Consider the following 24,325-nt stretch of genomic DNA (forward strand, 5'->3'; position numbering starts at 1 on the left):
GTCCATATTCCTGCATGTACATTCAGTATTCAAGAGAGAAAACATTTAAACCATTCTGACAAGATGAAATGGGTTAATAAAAGATGTTTTTGGACCATCATTATCTTTCTATTTCTAGTAATGTAAGTTTAAAGCCAGTTCAACTTACAATTTTAAAATATGTGAGTAAACTTGTAAAACAAAATGAAAATACAGTGGAACCTCTATGTCAAGCAAAAGGAACATTTTAAAACGCAAATCTGTAACTATTAAAAATCAACTTATGAACTGGAGTCCAGTGGCTGCAATGCAATTTAGATTCATTAACTGTATTTCTGAAATTGTACAGAAGGTAAATCACTCCTTTGACAGCGCCTTGTCAGCATACACATGGCCTTCAGGTGGTTGGGAAACAGCAGCTTCTGAATCCCCTATTCTCAGAGTAACTATGCTAATTAGAAAACAATTTTGAAGGGTTATATTAAAGGAAAATTTCCCTGAGATTTTAGTTTTATCATTGCTCTTCTCTGTCCTCTGGGGAAAATAGAAGTGTCATAATTAACCTTATATTAATATATTCCACCCTTTTTTGGTGGAAAGAGTTCAGAGTACATGAGGGAACATCCTGGGAAGATATAAACATTCTGTATCTTGTTTCTGGTGGTTACATGTATTATACAATGGGAAGAAATCATGAGGAGCAATCAAAATGTGTTCATTTTACTGACTGTAAACTATATACCTCATTATAAAAAAAGAGAGTGAGAACAAGAGGGGCAAATGAGGCAATGAGGGTATGGTGGCTCTCCAGCACCCACGTCAGCCCAGATGAGTCATATGAGAATGATAATATAATTTCCCTAACTGTTGATGGAGTAAGGAATGGACATTCTTGAACTAATTTGTACCAGTGAGATGCAAAGAGGTACTTGCTCCAGCCTTGCTGGAAAGAAAAGCAACTCTCTTTCTCTTCCATTGGACATAGGTAAGGATGCACTGTGCTCCAGCTTTCTGGGAGACATCTATGTTCACAAAGGAAACTAGTCTGAAGACTGAGTGTGACATCCATGTGTGGAGAGTGGAGCAAAGAATAAGAGTAAGAGAGTAAGAAATAATAATGTCCTTGAAGACACTGTTGACCTTGTCAACCAACCAATCCTAGAGTCCACTTACCTTTGGATTTTTTTCATTATACAGATAATATATTTCACTTTCAATTGAGCCAAATGTAATTTTAATTTGAATGGAATTTTCTGTTACCTGCAGCTGAAAGTATACTGATTGCTATCTAGCATGTTAACTGACTAAGCCTTTTAGATTTGTTCCAGAAAACTGTGAGTGATCATGCAATAAACAATCTCTATGCGACTTTTTTTGCCTTTTGTAAGTACCTTATTCAAAGGCTCTGTGTGTTCTGGTCATATATCTTGAATCTGTTTCACAAAAGGTTCTTCATTTAGCCAGAAACTGTGACATATGGTAGAAGTATAACTATCATTTTCTTCAATGTATCTTTTCCCCTAATTTTACAGTTGAAGGGAATTTCTTTGTAATTGCCTAAATTAACTTACCCACATACTTTTCAGAAGTATTGGCTCACGGCATACTTTTCAGAAGTATTGGCTCACGACTGTCTAGGCTAATTACTTTCCACTGCAGGTGCAGAACATAATACTTTGATAAGAAAAAAAATGAAACCTACAAACTACGTTTATACAAACAGCATGGAGAGTTAGGATTTGTACAAGTATCAAGAGCATGATAAGTTAGGTTTTCTCTTGGCTCCATCTATCATGGATTGACAAGGGACCAATGTGGAAAGCACAATTTACAAGGTCCATAAGGTAACAAATACCTTTTCAACTGGCTCCAAGGCCATCACTATTGCTCAAATGGAAGAGCCTGTCAGGGCCTATCTTGACAAGTCTGAGGATTACATCTTGAGGTCTTCTTAAATTAGTTTATCGTGGAGGTCACTAATGAGTGAACTTTAGAGTTAGGGAGGAAGAGAGCATTTTACCAACAATTACACAGTACTTTCAGGCTGACCACAGTGTCTAAATCCACTTCTGAATGCTTAGAACCAGGTTTTAATTTTCTACTTACTTTCCAACTAAGCTTTCAGGAAGTGGGTAGGTGATCCTTTTCCACCCTTTGGTTGGAAAGAATACAGATGGTTGAGAAACGCTTCCAGAGCATTTTGCATCTGCAGGTAAGCACTGAGGAACCAGATAATTCCAGCTCACACCAAAGTCTGTAGAGTACTGAACATGAATTTGATTCTGGGTGACTTTTTCAGACACTTTACATCCAACAGAGATCTAGTAAACAGAGAGATGCAAGATCATTAAGGTGTTAAAATCATATTGCATGCTTCTGCTCTAAGGACTGGGTGGTAAGAAAGCTGCTGATTATCTGACAGACACTGCAACACATCCGTTTCTTTTCAGGTTCCTTATCTGCTGTGCTGATGAATGGTGGAGTTGACATGGTTGCCCTAGGTGACAAATTATAGAAAGTGCCAAATATATTGTGCGGGGAGTTTGGAGAGAAGCTGAAAGCTGTGCTTCTGCAATTGCTGGCTGATTGCCTTGGAAGGCCTGGGCCCACTCTTACAAATTGTTATTTGTTGTGCTAATGGTCTGGCACTTCTGTTTGGCAGAATGCTGGACCAAGAAGGATTGCTAACAGCTTTACCAAGTTTACTGTTTTGTTATACAATTTATGACTCTCAATAAATCACTTTCAACTGCAAGTAAGATGCAGTGAAGTAATCACAGAGGGTACTTTTGATAACACACAGCATTCTTTGTTGATGGAGACAGTCATAATGCAACATTTGTTGCTAATACAGTGGGAATGAATAAATTGGTTGACATAAGATCTTAGCTAAAATTGATGTTGGCATTAATGCTAATCATGCCTTTGTTTTCTATAATTTTCTTTCTTCAGAAACACTGAAATGTTTTTATTAAAAAAGTAGATATAACCACAATCTTCTCTTAAAGGAAAAGAATGCCTACATCATATAATGATTTAAACTCAGGGAATTGAAATCAGTTTTATACATTTTATTATCAATATTTTTCTCTATTAATATTTAATGTCAGAAGCACATTAAATCTTATTTAAGTTCATCTTAGGGCTTCCCTGGTAGCTCAGCCAGTAAAGAATCCACCTGTAATACAGGCGACCCCACTTCAATTCCTGGATCTGGAAGATCCCCTAGAGAAGGGATAGGCTGCCCATTCCAGTATTCTTGTGCTTTCCTGGTGGCTCAGATGATAAAGAATCTGCCTGTAATGCTGGAGACCTGGGTTTGATCACTGGGTTGGGAAGATCCCCTGGAGGAGGGCATGGCAACACACTCCAGTATTCTTGTCTGGAGAATCCCCATGGACAGAGGAGCCTGGCAGGCTACAGTCCATGGGGTCGCAAAGAGATGGACACAACTGAGCAACTAAGCATAGCACACAGCACAAGTTCACCTTGAAATAGTTAAAAAATAAAATACTTTTAATCATTAAGTTATATATACTTGGGATGTATATTATCTTAATATTAAATTTTGTTAATAGTTTTCAATGTATGTATTAAGTCAATAAAAGATTGTATGATCATTGTCTCTACAATTTTTTTTTTCATTTCTATATTATTTGTATATGACTGTTTATATAGTTAAGATCATGGGGCTTGTGATTTCTGTCACATCTCCTTTCAGCTCACCTATCTGGTCTGTAAAGAAGACAGATGGATCTTGAAGAATTACAGTGGATTGTTGTACACTGGGCTTCCTAGGTGGCCCTAGTGGCAGAGAACCCACCTGCTAATGCAGGAGATATAAAAGATGCAGGTCTGATCCCTGGGTCGGGAAGGTCACCTGGAGAAGGAGGGATACCATGGCAGCCCATTCCAGTATTCTTGTCTGGAGAAGCCCACGGACAGAGGAGCCTGGCGGGCTACAGTCCATGGAGTAGAGTCGGACGTGACTGAAGTGACTTAGCACACACACATGGTTAAGGTAATAACATTTTCACCTTGAATTGCATGATCCAGCCTTCAGTGGGGGTCAGGTCGTGGGTCACCGCATATACTTCTCTTCCATCATGACTGCCACAAATCATGACACCATCAGGGGAGTCACAGAATCTTTCTACTGTACAATCATCATGGAATAGCCAGTGCTCATTTACTTAAAAAAAGAAAAGCAAAAATTTTAATGACAGATTTATGACAAACATACTTAAAGCAAATATTCACTTTAGGTAAGATCGATAATTATTTTAAGTAGTAATCTCTCTTATTACATACCATCTACAGATAAAACACTAATATAAGCACATCATTTTAGGAACATAGATACTGAGAGACTGAGATATATCAAGTGTCCAATACTAGTTTGTTTTTCATTTGTAACACATACATTCTTTTTTTTTTTTCTAAACTAGTGAAGTCTACATTTAGGAAAAAAGAATGCATTTTATGTGTTACAAATGAAAAACAAATGGAAATGTACATCTATTTGTTTTCCTGACAGGTGTTTAACTTTTTAGGCCAAATCTAAAGAAAGAGGAAGATTTTCAGTAACATGATAGAGAAGTGAGTCAGCTATTTATACTCAAATTTTGGTAGTGTCTCCTGTGCAATGAAGGCAATGGCACCCCATTCCAGTACTCTTGCCTGGAAAATCCCATGGACAGAGGAGCCTGGTAGGCTGCAGTCCATGGGGCTGCACAGAGTCGGACACAACTGAGCGACTTCACTTTCACTTTTCACTTTCATGCATTGGAGAAGGAAATGGCAACCCACTCCAGTGTTCTTGCCTGGAGAATCCCAGGGACGGGGGCGCCTGGTGGGCTGCCGTCTATGGGGTTGCACAGAGTCGGACACGACTGAAGTGACTTAGCAGCAGCAGCAGCCTGCGCAATGAAAAAACCTGTAATAGCCAAACTCTTATAACCAGAGAGTAGAATAGTGGAAGGGGAAAAGGGGACTTGTCAGTCAAATGGCACAAAGTTTCAGTAATGCAAGGTGAATAAGTTCTGGAAATCTATCGTACAACATGGGGGCTATAGTTAACAATTCTGTATTGCGTACTTAAAAATTTACTAAGAGATATCTTAATGTTAAGTGTGCTTACCATAATGGAAAAATCAATATTAAAAAAGAGGAGAGCAGGAGGAAAGTTTCAGAGATGATTGATAAATTTATGGCCTTTATTGTGGTGATCGTCTCATAGGTGTATACATAAATCCAAATTCATCAAGTTGTATACATTAAATACCTACAGATTTTTGTACATCAATTATACCTCAGTAAGTGATTTTTAAAAAAGCTTCTAAGAGTCTAACGAAAATTTAAGCAGCAAGATTATGACTTGATCAGTGCAGAGTAATCTTATTGTGCCACTCTCTCAAATACACATGCATACACACATACATGCACACCACACATTCATGTCCCTCACAATTTGCTTTTTCTTTTGGAAGGGGTGCTTTAACTTCATGATTTTATCCCAGAAAGGTTAGAAATTAAACCTATCTATACATTTCATCTAATTCATGATACACTTTGATTTCACAGGCCCAGCTTTTCTCTGGCAGTTTCCTGGTTAGCTCCAGCATTTACAGTGGGGATGGACAGGTACAAGTGGAAGCCTGGGTTACTGTGCAAAGAGTTGGATGGCTTCATAAGAGAAGAGACCAAACAATTTAATTGGAATCCAGCTTTCACCAGTATTGTGTTCTTTTGATTTTGTCTGAGCTTAACATATGCCTGTAGAACAAGCATTTTCATCTCCAGGACTCGAACGGTTACCATAATGCCATTATCTGTTAGTTTTCACTCCATTGGATTTGGAATTACATTTAGTCCTACAGCAGAGGTATAGGACTCCAGAATCAAAAGGCACAGAAATCTGAATTCCAGTAACAATATCCTGAGTTTATTCTCTGGTAAATATTTTATTATATGCTAGAACGCTGTGATCCTGAAAAAGGGCTTACATTAATCAACTAACACTAATCTCTTCTGCAGTGTTATAAACTACTTCTGTGAGTAGATATTACACTTTCTAGGAGCACTGTCTTTGCAAGACAAGCATAAGCTTAAAAGTACATCACAAATTAGTCTAAAATAAAAATCAGTATTTTCAGTACTTGAAAAAACATGTATTTGCTTTTATTCATATAGAAGTTGCACTTAAATTATTCTCTGATCATAAACTCACTTATCTAAATCATTACATAGAGAAAACAAATGAGTAATTTAGCAAAGTTCCAAATCAGATTTATGTTAAGTCTACTCAATAATCTTCTTGAAAGAGACTACTTGATAGTGGTGAAGAACATTTCAAGCTTTTTCCATTTAAAAGGGTGATTTTCATTAAATGTTTGCAATTATACCATTGTCCATGTGAAATACTAATCAATGAATTAATAAGAATAATCTAAATATTCAATGTTAAGATGATAAAATTATAATGGAATACTCTAGCTATTAAAATTATATTTTCAAAGAAACTTAAGGACAAGAGGAAATGATAAGGATTTAATTCTAAATAAAACAAGCAGGCTACAAAATACAAATAAGACTATAATTTAGTTTAAAATATGATTATATAAAGGCACAGGAAAAAGACTCTAAAAAAATAACAAAATATTGATGTTGGTTATCCTCCGGGTGATTTTCATCTTCATGATTTTCTGTATTTTCTTAATTTCACACTTTGAACATGTATTGCTTTTACATTAAAACATTAATAATTAAGCATTTTAAGTTACAAAATTCCCCACATTTCAGCTGTCTTCAGCATAGATTTCATTCCTCTGGAAGGTTCTTATCAGTCTCATTACTGTAAAATACATCCGGATCCTTCTTTCTATGTAAGATTCTAGCACAGAGTTGGGTATGGCATAGTCTCACTGTCTGATCAGTCTATAGTGGTATAGTCTATCTATTCCATATGACTTGCTGTATTGATACAATACATGTAATTAAACATTACTACTTTACCTGAAGATACCACTTTAGGTTTTATGCAGTATAACTAAGTGTGTGGCATCATAAAGTCACATACTTAATATAATACCCCACTTTAAAAAAGAGACCAGAATAATGTGATGAAATGAAAACAAGGCATTAAAAGTAAGAATAGCATGGAGAACTCCTTGACAGTACACCAGGACCACTGCAATACTCCTATTAAGAATGAAGAGCAAAAGCATGACCCTGGATATTTCTGAAACATGAAATGCCATCACAAATGCACGTACAGCTAAACAAAATCCTTGTCCTTGGAGAGTAAAATGAATGTCCAAAAAACGCTGGCTTTCTAACCAAAATAAAAAACAAGAAATGTAGAAACAAAAATTTTCTCAGAGAAAATTACCCTATTAGTGAAACTACAGAATGCTGTTTATTAAAACAAGCTTGCTGGCTTGAAAGAAAGAACAGGTTTCGTTACAATGTAAAACCAGGAAGTTTGAGAGAGGAAAAGGGGACACTCTTTTCACTGTTTCTGTAACCACTTGAGAATGTATAAAAGGTTCCACATTCCATTTTTTGGAAAAGACTCAAATGGATTTTCATTTAACATCAATGAAAATTTACCTGCAGTTTTGTCCTCCATAAACATGTCGAAAGCAATTCTCCCCACAGGGCCGGCATCTGCAGGCGAGCGTTCGTGCTGGGGCACCGGGGCACTGCTGAAGGTGTCCAGCATGACGGTCCTCTGGTCGGCAGAGCCCGAGATGAGGACGTTGTCAATGGCCCAGTCGTTCTGGTCCAGGCCGTCGTGTCTTGGCTGCCACCAGCGGAAGCGAGTAGCAATCTCTTTAGCATCAGGAGGGAGAAGGATATTCACAAATCTGAAGAATAAATGATGGTAAGGGTGGGGAAAAGTTGTATCAAATGTCTCATGGGAGAAAAGGATGTGCATCCAGACATAAGACATTACACAGCACATAGGAGATGAGGAGAGGACTTTAGCTAAAATAATTTTTAAAAACCATGATAAATTGTCTTTATTTTATGGTCTCGTGTATATGTACTAAGTCGCTTTGGTTGTGTCTGACTCTGTGACCCCATGGACTGTAGCCCGCCAGGCTTCTCTGGCCATGGGATTCTCCAGGCAAGAATACTGGAGTGGGTTGCCATGCCGTTCTGCAAGGGATCTTCCCAACCCAGGGATCAAACATGCATCTCTTACGTCAATATTGGTTTATGTCTACCAAAGTGTATATACCCTATGCCTCCTGATCTGAAGGAGGCCTAGGCAAACAGAAAACTGCAGGGTTCACCCTGGAGGCACAATGGTAAAGAATCCACCTGTCAACGCAGGAGATGCAGGAGACGGCAGCAAAGTCTCATCGTTTTAATCCATGCCAATCTAACTCCCTTACAGTCCAAGGCTGCCTCTTAGTATCAGCACTAGAGGACAGGGCCAACAAGCACCAGTTCATCCTGGGAAGAACCCTTAAGCTAAGAGCTTAAAAATGACCCTTTGGTTTTCATCACACTGAAGAGGTTTAGTTATTTTAGTTTTGCTTACACAGTATCTCCTTGTTGATTCTTTTACCCCCTTTTCTCTCTTTACGTCTTCCTTGAAGTATAATGACCAGAACAGTAGGTAGTATTCTAGACGGGGATCAGTCAAAATCTATTCAAGGCTACAATGTTGTTAGCTGCATTTCTAGTACTTGGAATTTAAATACATTTTTAAGATCATGTCCATCATTTTGATACCCTTTGGGTTACGACAGCTCAATGGAGCATGGTCTCAGGGAAGGAAAGTGGAGACTGTAAATCTTAGACCCTCACCTGTGTAGTAACTGGCAGTTTGGAGACTATGAGTCTTTAGGTAAATAATCTTTTTCGAAGTTCATTTTCTCATGCATTTCAATTTTGAAGCTCACGTGTGCCCTTCTCTTTCCTCTTTTTTTTTTTTTGTATGCTTACCTTGTAAGATATTTTTATAATTTTTATCCACTAAATTGGCATGTTTAATTAATATTTTAGCAAGTATTAGTAATATCAGAAATCTATCCATTCCTGGAAGGACACAAAATCACACAGCTTTACCTAGAGCAATGACTTTCTTCTCATTTTTCTTTCCTGAAAAATCCTTGACCACATTTTAAAAACCTTTGGAGTGGAAATTTATCTAAGGCTGTTGAAAGTGTAAATAAATTATGACCACTGTTCCTACCTTGGTGAATTTGTTTCTCCTTCAGAGAACTAAAGTGGACTGGACAGTTATGCTTTTACCCTACAGAAACATAACTTCCTTCTCTCTGTATATAAGTGTTCAGAAGCTCGTACGTGAGACCACTATAACTTTCTTCATAAACAGTTTACTTGGCTCATCTACCATCTTCTACTAATAGGCGAGCACAGTTTTTTTGCACTATTACAATGTGTACCACTTAGTTTCATTTGTAATCCTTTATTGGTGTCCAACTTTAATGCATGTGCAGGATTTAAAATGTTTGTTTATGGCAGAGACTGCTGGCCTTTCCTCAATTGCCATAGTCCCATTCTCCCTTCATGTTAGGAACCCATCTTCTTAGTGAGGCAAATAGTCAGCCAGAATAAAGACAACATGTCCAGACTCCCTTGCATCTGGGTGTGTCTGTGCGACAAAGTTCTGGCTATTGGAATGCGAAAGGAAGTGTAGGCAAGTGTTAGGAAGTGTCTTTAAAGACAGACAGCACACCGTTCTTGCCCCATCCTTTTGCTTGCGAGCTGGAATGCGTGTTCTTTTGAACCATGAGATGTAGGTCAAGTGTAGAGTGTGGCAGAAGTACCAGCTAGCAGGAACCTGGGTCTCTAGTCCTGGTGAAGCCACTGGAGCAGCTCTGGGCAGCTTCCTTTTGGATCTAGCTTATATTAAGAGAAGGGAAAAAAAACTTCCAAGTTATTTGAGGTTTTCTGTAATTCACAGCTAAACCTGTTCTTGACTGATACACTGAATTTCAATGATCATTTACAAGATTCTGATTACTTTCATTTTACCTAATTTTTAGCTAGTATCTGGTTTGCCATGCACTGAGGGATTATCTAGGTTTCTCATTTTATTCTGTCTCTTATCTGGGCCACAATCATTCCATCTCTCCCTTCTCTTCCCATCTCCTCTTTCCTCCAACCTTCTCTCTTTCTCTCCTCTCTCATCCTTCTCTTCCATATTCTTCTCCTCCTCCTACTTTATTAAATGTTCTTTTCTTTTTTACTAACCTTTTGGCTTTTCTAATTGGTCACATTGTATTTTTGCCCTTCAAGAATATATTCTTAAAAATGACACATACACTGTGTTTATTCAGGATTTTTCAGTAAGAAATTTAAAAATAGACTCTAGGCTTCTTAAGGATATTTACATTTTATTGTGTTTATTTTGCAGAAGGCAATGTGTTTATTTTCTAGCCTCCAAGTTCCTAAAATGGAGTGAACACTATGTGAACAAACAAACTGGTTTTTGTTTTTTTTTTTTACAAACTGGTTTTTTGTTTCCATTTTCCCAAAATGTTGTTGACCTTAATTATATATTCATTAATATATATGGTTTTTTGTAGTGAGTCTATTCATTACTGGCACTGTGATTGTGTATTTATCTATTTGAAAATTTACCAACTAGTTGTTCTTGAAATAAAAAAAACCCAAACCAGTAGTTTATCCAGCTCAGAAACCTTATCCTCATGTTTGTCTCAGAGGCACCCTCTAGTGGTGAGTGTGGTTCAGGTCTCCCTGTGGTCCCTGTGACAGACTGCTGGCAGGTCTTAGCAAGCAATGTTGCTCAACGTACTAGTTATTAGAGAGAAAACAGAATACAAACCCAGGTTTACTGTACTGGTCATAGAAGATTTCCATTAGTAGGTTCCAGGTAATGCCTCCATTGACAGAGTATTCTAAAAGAACACCTTGGTTACGGTTGTTTGGTGTGATCAGGCATCCATACATGAAGTAAAACTGGATAAACTCAGCATTCGTGAGGTTTAGATCCACGGTGACCAATAGCCGACTGCAGCCCTAAGAAGCAGAACGCAACAATACGGTGATAAGGAATCGTCATGACAGGTTCCAGGTGTTCTCTGGCTTCCATCCTTTCCTTTGTAATACAGCTCACACAGCACTGCAATGATGATTTTCTTATAACTTCTCCTACTATACTAGCTTCTAGTATGGCCTCTAGCACACAGTAGGTACATAGCAAACATACGCTAAATTTTGAAATTTTAGTATTAGAACTTACAAAGGGCAATGTATTCTAAGGAGATTCTCTTTTGTTTTTTCTAAGCAATAGGAGAGCTGGAATTAAAGTAACTATTCTATATTTTTCTTAAACTATTTCTAGTTATTTATAGGTATATGTTAGATTTTTAAAAAGGCATTGACTATTAACAAAATAGTGCATTGAGATGACTATTTTAATATGAAATTGTAAAATGATGTCCAAAAATACAACTATAATTAGCAATACTAGTTGTAAGCTTTTTAAACTTTTACAGTTGCTTTTAATATTTTCTATATTAATTCATTAACATAGATAAGTAGTTGTTTCTTATTAATAGGTGAAACTATGAGGAAAACTAGGTATTAGAGTTCCATCTAAGTTAATACTAAAGAAGAAACAGTATTGTGAACATTGCATTCTTAACCACTGTTGATGATTATAAAAATTCTGTATGCTGTATGTTCTGTTGCTACTCTTGGGTTAAAATACTAGTACACTTCACTGGCACAAATGCAAACTCTGAGGTAGGGTGTGGTAGGGAAACAAATAACTGACAGTGAATTTGCAATTTTTAAAAATTAAATTTACCTATGAAAGGTTTTAATCATACTACTGGAGAAATTCTACTTTTAAACAAGTCATCTTTGGCAGCAGTGCAGAATGATTATAAAATTTCTCAAAGCAATTTTCTAACATTGCTGCTGTCATTCACAAAATAATCTGCTATAAATACAAATGTCTAAAAATTACTAACAGTTATTCTTGCTTGGGTAAGTTATATAAGGGATTAATTATTGTTAATAAATTCAGGGAACAGCAAAGTTCATTTTCTAGATTTGTGGCTCCTTAAATCCCAAATCTGTTGCAAGCTCAGGAATTTTCAATTAGAACATCATCCAGATGGAAGACATTGTGCAAGCTCTCTATCCCAGGGTGGAAATTCATTTAAATCCTTTTTTTTTTTTTTTTTTAAATGTGTACTTAAATATACCTGTACTGACACCACCTTGCATAATTAAATTGTCAAAACTGATTTGTGACAGGAAAATGTTGAAAATGATAAGCATTTTCTGATTTGTAGAAAGTTGTGAGTTCACATCAGGTTTGTGCATTTAGAGTTTCTAACTCTGCATCTTGATTTGTCAGTTAAACTTCAAAAGAGAGTCAGTTTTGGGAGGGGGAGGAACTCAGAGAAAGCAGAAATGAATAAACAGCAACCAAACACTGACCCCACTGAAATGAAGAGCCATTCCTGAAGCCACAGCTCCACACACAGTACTTAATTTCCCTCCATTCACAGTCAGCCAGTTCTGGTTAGATGGGGCCCGATTGAAGTTGTCTTTGAGTTGAGTTGGAAGAGAGGTCTCAGGCTCATCACAGTACAGGCCACCCCACTGCTCATCACAACTGGGAGTGGAGAAAGAGAAAAGAAAAGTCAGCATCAAACACAGGTCCTGCAAGTGTGCTCTCAAATTAGTGAGGCCAACTCCTTTTCCTAGTCCAAGATGATGAAAGATTAGTTATCTTCACAGAGTTTGCCGTAATTCAGTTGCTCTCCTTAACAGTGCTTTAGGTTAGAAATAAGCAGTGAATTAACTGCTTCTAGGCTTTCCTAAATTAGTGACTTGGGCTTATAGGTGGAAAGAAAGAAGCAACCTGAAAGAATTCACTAAAGCCCAGTCCCGAGATGACACAGCTCTGGATCGCTGATAAGCAATTGCAGATACCAAACTAACCTGGTTGGTCCTAATAATTTATGAAATCAGGCTTTTTAACAGAGACTTTGGGCCAATCAGGAATTCAAGAGGCCAGGTTCTAAATAGCAAAGGGCACTTTGGATAGCATCTGCCATCTCTGACCACAGGACTGAATTCTCTGTTCAATGTGGGAAGAAATATGAAGCTGGGACTGGGAAGCTCTGGGGTCGCAGAGGTCATGGTTGATATGGGCTAGAATCATTAATCAAAAGAAAGACTTCCCAGGTGTGCAGAGATTAATGGAGAAGGGAAATGTGAATTCTTTATCAGGATCTTCATTCATACTACCCCATTTAACAGTAGAGTCTTTGAAAATAAAGCACAGAGCCCGTAGTACACAACACACACACACACACACACACACACACACACACACACATACACTCTTTAAATCCTTCCAAAGATGCTAAGGCTCTATAAGAGTAAAATCCCAGGTCTCTCCATGAAATACAACTGGCAAATTGATCAGGTATTTATATACTTTCTTATGCAAATAACACAGGAATACCATTCAAACCACAAGTAATGCACATCATTACATATACATTCAGACCTAAGTGAGAAAAATACTTATGATGTATTATTTTCAGTTAGAACATGCTGAACTCTTGAACCTCCTTTAATATTTTTCTCAAGGCTCAGGTGTATCACAAAAACACAGAAGAAAATAAAACACAGTCAATTATAACTCAGCCTTCTCCTTAAAAGAAAGCTATTGTTCAGTTCCTAATCTCTAACCAAGAATGAAGATTCTATAGCCATAAACTTCATAGTTAGCTCAATGTCAGATTTCAGGAAAAACATATAACTTAAGGCAGTTTGGGAGTGATTAAAAAATCAGTTTCAGAAAAATTCGGCTGGAATGTGAGTCAGGGACTTTCTACAGAAGAAAGAAGAAAACCTACTTACACACAATTTCCTTGGATGCACCTTCCATGGCCACTGCACATATCTATGCAGCCATCCCCGATATAGACATTATCTATTGCCCACGTCTGCTGCTTGTCAAAGGGAGCTGGCTGATGCCAACGGAAACGAGTGGCTTGGGACCTTTGAAGAGAAATAAAATTATAATGAAGGATGTGGTGGACAAAAGAACGTGTCCTGGTATGTTTAAACAAGTGCATGGAGGAGTGTAACACAAATGTATGTATACCCTTGCCTGTGTTCTGAAAGTGTTGGTAATGGCAGTGTTCTTTGCCCAACTTTGATTAATAAAACCAAGCCAAACTGAACTGCAATAGCTTGAGAATACATTTTGGGTCAATGATATTTCTGAGCCTTGTAAAAACAGATTAAAACAGAAACTAAAACTAATGCTAAAACCAGTAGCCTCAGGGAGCCAGTGAGCCCTGAATTTTGGGTGGAAACCACTGTGAAGGGACACCAGGTCTGTTGCTAACTTATATTTGCATTTTAGGAAAAGATGTTTGTCCTTAAGCAGCCACAAGCCCTCTGCATTTGACTTGGGGAGAGGGTTTCAACTGCCCCATGCTACCTAAGGTCAGTTGCTTTTGTGCAGGGGGCACACTGATAGGCCTCACATGACATTTCGGAGGAATTCTCACAATGAGAGCCTTAGGAAGACAGTGGGGGTGTAAGTCAGAAGGATCAATGAAACCCTAGATAACTAGACAGACAAAAGAGAGGGTAGTAAGATCAGACTTACTTTATAATGATTTAAATGCAATATAAATAAAACCCAAACAGAGATTCTCCCACTACATAAGCAGAAATTTGCTCACTTGCATAGCTTGGGAGGAGTATCTTGTTCAGAAACACAAATAAACTTATGTGTTTAGAGACACTAGATGGCAGTAAAATCCAAACAATGCCTGAGGCTCAAGTGAGCTTGAACATTCAAAGAGCATGGGGGAAATAATTATCCAAAGCAACTTTTGTTTCATGGATTCATATATTTTTGTCATTAAGATATATTAACCACGTGACTGAAAGATATCTGTTTTAGGCAGGACCAAATAGCAAATAACAAGAATTTAAAATTTTCTAGTTGAACTCATATATATTAAATTTGGGCTTTCCAGGTGGTGCTAGAGGTAAAGAACCTGCCTGATAATATAGGAGACTCAAGAGACATGGGTTCGATCCCTGGTTAGGAAAGATCCCCTGTAGAAGGGCATGGCAACCCACTCCACTATTTTTACCTGGAGAATCCCCATGAACAGAGGAGCCTGGCAGGCTTCAGTCCATGGGGTCACATAGAGTTGGACATGACTGAGCAACTTAGCACATATTAAGTTTAGAAAATAGAAAAGAAACAGAACTCAAATCTTCACTCTGAAAATAAATCATTCAGTTTGATATTTCTTTACTGAGCACCTACGCACTCATTTCTTCAAAACCTGTTTTGCCAGCTCCCATCTGTTCCTCTCAGCAGAGAAAAGTCGACCTAAAGCCCTGCTGTCACTTCTTATTGCATTTAACTTCAACTGCAAGCTCCTCCTTGGTCCACGAGGCTCTGCCTGAGCTGAGCCCCCTCCTATACCCCCTTAGCCGCTCTACTTAATTCTGGAGCCTTGCTCATCCTCTCAGCTCACAAGGCTCCCCAAACTCTTGCCTCCCTTCCGCCGGCATGTTTTTCTTTTGTCTCTGCCCGGTTAACCCTTGTATCATTTAAGTCTTAAAGAAAAGGTCAGGTCCTCATAAAGAAATATTCTTTCAGAGCCCTTTAAAAATAACATTTCTTCCATAGCAAAAAGTTCTTTTCCTTTCATAGTATTTATAATAATTGTAGTGATATAGTTATTTGCCATACAGTCAAAGGTCCATATAGTTAAAGCTACGGTTTTTCCAGTAGTCATGTATGGATGTGAGAGTTGGACCACAAAGAAGGCTGAGAGCCGAGGAATTTGATGCTTTCAAACTGTGGTGTTGGAGAAGACTCTTGAGAGTCCCTTGGACTGCTAGGAGATCCAACCAGTCAATTCTAAAGGAAATCAACCCCGAATACTCATGGAAGGACTGATGCTGAACTGAAGTTCCAATACGCCGGCCACCTGATGTGAAGAGCCAACTCATTGGAAAAGACCCTGAAGCTGGGAAAGATAGAAGGTGGGAGGAGAAGGGGATGACAGAGGACTAGATAGTTGGATGGCATCACTGACTCAACAGACAAGAGTTTGAGCAAGTTCTGGGAGTTGGTGATGGACAGGGAAGCCTGACATGCTGCAGTCCATGGGGTCACAAAGAGTCGGACACAGCTAAAGTGACTGAACAGCAACATTCCATTGTGTGTGTGTGTGTACCATATCTTGTTTATTCATTCATCTGTCAAGGGGCATTTAGTTTGCTTCCGTGTCTTGGTTATTGTAATAGTGCTACAATGGGGTTTGTGTATCTTGAGTTAGAGTTTTCATCTTTTCCAGATATATGCCCAGAAGTACAATAGCTGGATGATACAGTATCTCTATTTTTAGTTTTTTAAGGCATCTCCAAACTGTTTTCCATAGTGGCTGTACCAATTTACATTCCTACTAAGCAGGTAGGAGGGCTCACTTATCTTCACACCCTCTTCAGTATTTATTATTTGTAGACATGATGATGGACATTTTGCCTAGCCCATCACCTTTTATCATAGCTCTTCTCACCTTTTATTGAAAGTGCCTACTTATGCATTATTTCCTCTGTTGGATTGTTTTCCTTATTTATCAGTTTATTGTTGGTGACTCCTATAGATGGGGCTTCATACACTCTTACTGAGAGAATGTTAAACTGGTAGCAATAAAGGTGACCAGGAAAATTTGAATAGAAGAAGTCTTGAGAGTGGATGGGCAGAAACTGGGGGTCAGTGGTGGAGGGGGCAGTGATCTGATGACTGCTAAAGTGAGGGAGATCTTCCGAAGAGTTAGGAGACGGCAGAGCTGCGTAGCATGTGGTGGTTTTCTGATCACTCACTGGCTGTGCTGATCACAATCCAGGTGGCCACTTAACAGACTTACAGAAGATTTAAGAGCCAGATGCACTGTTTGGGTTGATAGTTTTCATGGGGACTTCTGATCATGACACTTTCAGTTTGTACCATTTTGCAGCATTCCACAGAAAAGGAAACAGTAGGATACTATGCATAGAATGTGTGAAAATCAGAGTTGGCCAATGAAAGTCAAGATAAATAAGGGCTCTATATTCCCTGGTGGCTCAGACGGTAAAGCGTCTGCCTACAATGTGGGAGACTGGGTTGGGAAGATCTCTTGGAGAAGAAAATGGCAACCCACTCTAGTATTCTTGCCTGGAAAATCCCATGGACGGAGGAGCCTGGTAGACTACAGTCCATGGGGTCGCAAAGAGTCAGACACGACTGAGCGACTTCACTTTCACTTTATATTCCGGTCCTAGTAAATTCTATGCTCATGGTGAGTAAATTAATACATGTAAAAAGGTGGTTAAATTAGATGATTTTTAGGGCCCCCATCTCAAATGTGATGATTTTATATTCTTAGAAATAACTGTATCTACCCCATAAAATGGGTACATACACTGTCCAATATAGTCTTATAAGAAAAGGCAACACTTTCACTAAGGGATGAATTGGAAGGTAAGTCGAAAATGAAATCTGAAAGTTGAACTTCCAGAACTTCTTATTGTCTTGTCACAGCTTCACTATGTAAAGGGGCCAAATCACTTACGGTTACATGCTGACACTTCCCTGTCCATAAAACTAGGAAAATGCTACTTTCCACCTCACAGTGGTGTTGTGGACATTAATTAGTTCATGTTTATCAAGACTTGAAAGTGTCTTGGTGAAGCCCCTTGGCAGGTGTCATCATTTATCCTGAAGTTTCCTTATAATGATAGCCACCATCGGCTGCTGCTTCTTGGAGTTGTGGGGAAAATGGCCCTGGAGCAGATTTCTCCTTTTGCCACATCCTTGAAAGGCCTCTCCTTGCATCTTTTCTGAATTTATATCATTTCCTCTCCATTTACATCACATAGTAAGTGCTCCATAAGTGTTGCATAATAATTAAACATCCATTGCTAAGCAGTTAAAATGTGATTGTCAATAGCATGGTTTCCATCATTGCTCTTCCAAGGAAACTTTTCCCACACTGTCTACACACCTTTTAATGAATTTTGATAGTTATTTCAGAGTCTTTTATACCTGCTCTTTTCTTCAAAATGGTTATGTCTGCTTATGAAGTCCTGATGAGACTTCACCATCATCATGAAAAAAGTTCTTTGATAGAAACAATACATAATTTTTAATATGCTTTCTCACTCTTCCCTGATGTTTTCTTTACTCTCAGTGATACATAAAATATTTGAGACTAGAAAATATAGCCAATCCTCCAATTCTACTAATGATGATGTTAAAGCCCAGTGCCCTAAGTCATACTGATTTACTTACAAAACCAAGACAAGGCAAGGATCTATTGGTTCATTATTACTCTGTATTCTCAATAAGCAAACTCTTCAAAACTCTATCTCAACCTGCACAAAATAATCCTATTCCTACCATTATCCCTAGAATAGAACAGTTTTTTATTTGTGGACAGCTGTGCCTGCCTATTGCTGCTCTATGTACACACAAGTCTATCCTGACTTCTGCTATTCAATGTCAGAGTTGAAACCTTTGGCACTCTGAGATTGAGTTAGAGGCTCTACAGTGTCTGCCTTATTTCAAAATGTGTCCCATATTTCCCTTGCTAGACAAGACCTTTTCTTTCTGTTGGGCATAAAATTTCCTCCATGACCCTATTTCTCTGTGTTAGACAAAAGTGGAGAAAACTCCAAAGAAGATACATCAAAATGGCTGATAAATGCATGAAAAGATGTGAAACATTAGTCATTGTGTGCTCAGGAGCTTAAGTCATGTCCAACTCTTTGCAACCCTATGGACTGTAGCCCTCCAGGCTCCTCTTTCCATGGGGATTCTCCAGGCAAGAATACTGGAGTGGGTTGCTATGCCCTCCTCCAGGGGATCTTCCCCCCTCAGGGAATAAACCGGTGTGTCTCTTATGTCTCCTGCATTGGCAGGTGGGTTCTTTACCACTAGCGTCACCTGCCAAATGCAAATTCAAACCACAGTGAGATATAACTCCCTGAAGCTTATATCTCATGCCTCCTTTCTAGAGCCTACTTGTTTCTGTAGGTCATGGGCTGTGATGGTTCAGTTGAGGCTTAGCTGAGACCCAAGCTTCTACCCAGGTGTACACCTATGAGTGGATTTACTAGTTCATATGGTAACTCTGTATTCAATATTTTGAGTTGAATAGTCATGCTATGATGACTATGATAAAAAGATGGAAGTAACAAGTGTTGGCAAGGATGTGAAGAAATGTGAACCCTCATACGTTCCTCCTAGATGCTGTGGGAAAACAGGTTGTCAGTTTCTCAAAATGTTGAATAGAGATTTATATGATCTAGTAATTCCACTCATAGGTGTACACCTGGGAAGAAGCATGGGTCAGCTCAACTCAGCCTAAACTGAACCATCACAGCCCATGACCAACAGGTACAAGTAGGCTCTAGAAAGGAGGCATGAACTTTGGTACAAGGTGTGTGAATGAATTACCTATGAAGGGCTCTAAAGGTGTGTGCCACGTCACAGGGTGCACAAAGACTCTGCTCTGGGGGAGACTCTGATGAAAAAGACACTTAACTATGAACAAAAGAAGGAAGTCAAGCACACTTTGGGGTGGCAAGGAGAGGATGACTCTTAGAAACTGTTTTGTACAATTGTCTCATCTCACAGGTGTGAGGACTGCCAGTCAAGGAGGGAGTATACTATACTATATTATACTATAAGCACATGTCAGTGCCAAGTCGCTTCAGTTGTGTCCGACTCTTTGTGCTCCTATGGACTGTAGCCCACCAGGCTCCTCTGCCCATGGGATTTCCCAAGCAAGAGTACTAGAGTTGGTTGCCATTTCCTCCTCCAGGGGATCTTCCCCACCCAAGGATTGAACCCATGTCTCCTGTGGCTTCTACATTGGCAGGTGGATTCTTTCTCACTGAGCCACTTAGAGATCCTGGACCATCCTTCAGATATGAGAAAGTTCCTACAACTTGCAAAATAACTTCATGGAGAATGACATACATTTGTTAAAATAATTAAAACCCATTTATAGCATACATACAGAGCACATAGCCATACAGCATACAGCCAAATCTCGATTCTCAGATACAACTTCAGCAGCAAATCTGACAAGTGATAAAACTTAGAGGGAATTCAAAATTTTTGAAAGTAGCTTTGCTCTCTGTAGTAGTGGGATGGAAATAGATTTGATTTGTCTTAACCTAAGTAAATTAAAAAGCAGAGACATTACTTTGCCAACAAAGGTCCATCTAGTCAAGGCTATGGTTTTTCCAGTGGTCATGTATCGATGTGCGAGTTGGACTGTGAAGAAAGCTGAGTGCCGAAAAACTGATGCTTTTGAACTGTGGTGTTGGAGAAGACTCTTGAGAGTCCCTTGGACTGCAAGGAGATCCAACCTGTCCATCCTCAAAGAGATCAGTCCTGGGTATTCATTGGAAGGACTGATGCTGAAGTTGAAACTCCAATACTTTGGCCATCTCATGTGAAGAGTTGACTCATTGGAAAAGACCCTGATGCTGGGACGGATTGGGAGCAGGAGGAGAAGGGGACGACAGAGGATGAGATGGCTGGATGGCATCACCGACTTGATGGACATGAGTTTGAGTAAACTCCGGGAGTTGGTGATGGACAGGGAGGCCTGGCGTGCTGCGATTCATGGGGTCGCAAAGAGTTGGACATGACTGAGTGACTGAACTGAACTGAACTGAATGCCCAATGAAACCACAGTTGCAGAAAACTAACCAATCTAATCACATGGACCACAGCCTTGTCTAACTCAATGAAACTAGCCATGTTGTATAGGGCCACCCAAGACGGACGGGTCATGGTGGAGAGTTCTGACAAAATGTGGTCCACTGGAGAAGGGAATGGCAAACCACTTCAGTATTTTTGCCTTGAGAACCCCATGAACAGTATGAAAAGGTAAAAAGATAGGACACTGAAAGATGAACTCCTCAGGTCAGTAGGTGACCAATATGCTACTGGAGATCAGTGGAGAAATAACTCCAGAAAGAATGAAGAGACGGAGCCAAAGCAAAAACAACACCCAGTTGTGGATATGACTAGTGATAGAAGCAAGGTCTGATGCTGTAAAGAGCAGTATTGAATAAGAACCTGGAATGTTAGGTCCATGAATCAAGGCAAATTGGAAGTGGTCAAACAGGAGATGGCAAGAGTGAATGTCGACATTTTAGGAATCAGAGAACTAAAATGGACTGGAATGGGTGAATTTAACTCAGATGACCATTATATCTACTACTGTGGGCAAGAATCCCTGAGAAGAAATGGAGTAGCTATCATAGTCAACAAAAGAGTCTGAAATGCAGTACTTGGATGCAATCTCAAAAACGACAGAATGATCTCTGTTCATTTCCAAGGCAAACCATTCAATATCATGGTAATCCAAGTCTATGCCCTGACCAGTAACGCTAAAGAAGCTGAAGTTGAACAGTTTTACAAAGACCTACAAGACCTTTTAGAACTAACACCCAAAAAAGATGTCCTTTTCATTATAGGGGACTGGAATGTAAAAGTAGGAAGTCAAGAAACACCTGGAGTAACAGGCAAATTTGGCAAATTCGGAGTACAGTATGAAGCAGGGCGAAGGCTAATAGAGTTTTGCTAAGAGAACGCACTGGTCATAGCAAACACCCTCTTCCAACAACACAAGAGAAGACTCTATACATGGACATCACCAAATGGCCAACACCAAAATCAGACTGATTATATTCTTTGCAGCCAAAGATGAAGAAGCTCTATACAGTCAGCAAAAACAAGACCAGGAGCTGACTGTGGCTCAGATCATGAACTCCTCATTGCCAAATTCAGACTTAAACTGAAGAAAGTAGGGAAAATCACTAGACCATTCAGGTATGACCTAAATCAAATCCCTTATGATAATACAGTGGAAGTGAGAAATAGATTTAAGGGACTAGATCTGATAGACAGAGTGCCTGATGAACTATGGACAGAGGTTCATGACATTGTACTGGAAACAGGGACCAAGACCATCCCCAAGAAAAAGAAATGCAAAAAAGCAAAATGGCTGTCTGAGGAGGCCTTACAAATAGCTGTGAAAAGAAGAGAAGCCAAAAGCAAAGGAGAAAAGGAAAGATATGCCCATCTGAATGCAGAGTTCCAAAGAATAGCAAGGAGAGATAAGAAAGCCTTCCTCAACGATCAATACAAAGAAATATAAGAAAACAATAGAATGGGAAAGACTAGAGATCTCAAGAAAATTAGAGATACCAAGGGAACATTTCATGCAAAGATGGGCTCAATAAAGGACAGAAATGGTATGAACATAACAGAAGCAGAAGATATTAAGAAGAGGTGGCAAGAACACACAGAAGAACTATACAAAAAAGATCTTCACAACCCAGATATTCACAATGGTGTGATCACTCACCTAGAGCCAGACATTCTGGAATGTGAAGCCAAGTGGGCCTTAGCAAATATCACTAAGAACAAATTTACTGGAGGTGATGGAATTCCAGTTGAGCTATTTCAAATCCTAAAAGATGATGCTGTGAAAGTGCTGTACTCAATATGCCAGCAAATCTGGAAAACTCAGCAGTGGCCACAGGACTGGAAAAGGTTAGTTTTCATTCCAATCCCAAAGAAAGGCAATGCCAAAGAATGCTCAAATTACTGCACAATTGCACTCATCTCACATGCTAGTAAAGTAATGCTAAAATTCTCCAAGCCAAGCTTCAGCAACACGTGAACCGTGAACTTTCAGACGTTCCAGCTGGTTTTATAAAAGGCAGAGGAACCAGAGATCAAATTACCAACATCCCTGGATCACTGAAAAAGCAAGAGAGTTCCAGAAAAACATCTATTTCTGCTTTATTGACTATGCTGAAGCCTTTGACTGTGTGGATCACAATAAACTATGGAAAATTCTGAAAGAGATGGGCATATCAGACCACCTGACCTGCCTCTTGAGAAATCTGTATGCAGGTCAGGATGCAACAGTTAGAACTGGACATGGAACAACATACTACTTCCAAATAGGAAAAGGAGTACATCAAGGCTGTATATTGTCACCCTGCTTATTTAACTTATATGCAGAGTACATCATGAGAATCGCTGGGCTGGATGAAGCACAAGCTGGAATCAAGACTGCCGGGAGAAATATCAATAACCTCAGATATGCAGATGACACCACCCTTATGGCAGAAAGTGAAGAAGAACTAAAGAGCTTCTTGACGAAAGTGAAAGAGGAGAGTGAAAAGGTTGGCTTAAAGGTCAACATTCAGAAAACTAAGATCACGGCATCCTGTCCCATCACCTCACGCCAAACAGATGGGGAAACAGTGGAAACAGTGATAGACTTTATTTTTTGGGGGCTCCAAAATCACTGCAGATGGTGACTGCAGCCATGAAATTAAAAGATGGTTACTCCTTGGAAGGAAAGTTATGACCAACCTAGACGGCATATTAAGAAGCAGAGACAATATTTTGCCAACAAAGGTTCGTCTAGACAAGGCTATGGTTTTTCCAGTGGTCATGTATGAATGTGAGAGTTACACTGTGAAGAAAGCTGAGCGCTGAAGAATTGATGCTTTTGAAGTGTGGTGTTGGAGAAGACTCTTGAGGGTCCCTTGGACTGCAAGGAGATCCAACCAGTCCATCCTAAAGGAGATCAGTCCTGGGTGTTCATTGGAAGGACGGATGTTGAAGCTGAAACTCTAATACTCTTGGCCACCTGTTGTGAAGAGCTGACTCATTTGAATAGACCCAGATGTTGGGAAAGATTGAAGGCAGGAGGAGAAGGGGACAATAGAAGATGAGATGGTTGGATGGCAACACCAACTCAATGGACACGAGTTTGGGCAAACTCCGGGAGTTGGTGATGGACAGGGAGGCCTGGAGTGTTGCGGTTGATGGGGTCGCAAAGAGTCGGACACGACTGAGCGACTGAACTGAATGCCCACCTATATGTTAATATAGTCTGTATGTGAAAAATTAATAGTACCATGGTTTATACCAGGCAAAATTGTTTAATGGTTTTTAGCCCTGAGACACTAGCATAAATATGGTAAACTTACACCAGTGATATTCAAAGCATCAAAATGGTGTATGAGAAGATAGATATGTAAGAGAAGTCTAAGACTTCCTTGACTTGATTGAAACATTTAAACAAGATGTTCCATAATATAAATACTTGCCAAAAGTCTTTCAAAAGATACTGGTAAGTTACAAATAAAGATGGAGAGAAATAGAGTATCAGAGAAAGTTTAAATAATTTCTTTTTAAAAAAATGAACTTGTAATTTCCTTGAATATTTTTTCATGATGAACCCAA

The 24,325-nt window shown here is 39.1% G+C and overlaps 1 protein-coding gene across 4 annotated transcripts in view; it reads right to left on the reverse strand.

Moving 5' to 3' along the window:
- Positions 1–24,325, reverse strand: part of RELN (reelin) — a 527,544-nt gene that overhangs the window by 26,010 nt on the left and 477,209 nt on the right. For all 4 annotated transcript variants that reach the window (XM_043872741.1, XM_043872740.1, XM_043872739.1 and 1 more), the window contains 6 exons: positions 13,873–14,013; positions 12,436–12,613; positions 10,808–11,001; positions 7,591–7,847; positions 4,017–4,171; positions 2,086–2,300 (listed from right to left, as the gene is read on the reverse strand). In XM_043872741.1, the coding sequence (XP_043728676.1) occupies positions 2,086–2,300; positions 4,017–4,171; positions 7,591–7,847; positions 10,808–11,001; positions 12,436–12,613; positions 13,873–14,013 (1,140 nt within the window). The remainder of the gene's footprint in view (positions 1–2,085; positions 2,301–4,016; positions 4,172–7,590; positions 7,848–10,807; positions 11,002–12,435; positions 12,614–13,872; positions 14,014–24,325) is intronic.

This window comes from Cervus elaphus, chromosome 18 (assembly GCF_910594005.1).
Source record: "Cervus elaphus chromosome 18, mCerEla1.1, whole genome shotgun sequence".
In the NCBI taxonomy this organism is placed as follows: domain Eukaryota; kingdom Metazoa; phylum Chordata; class Mammalia; order Artiodactyla; family Cervidae; genus Cervus; species Cervus elaphus.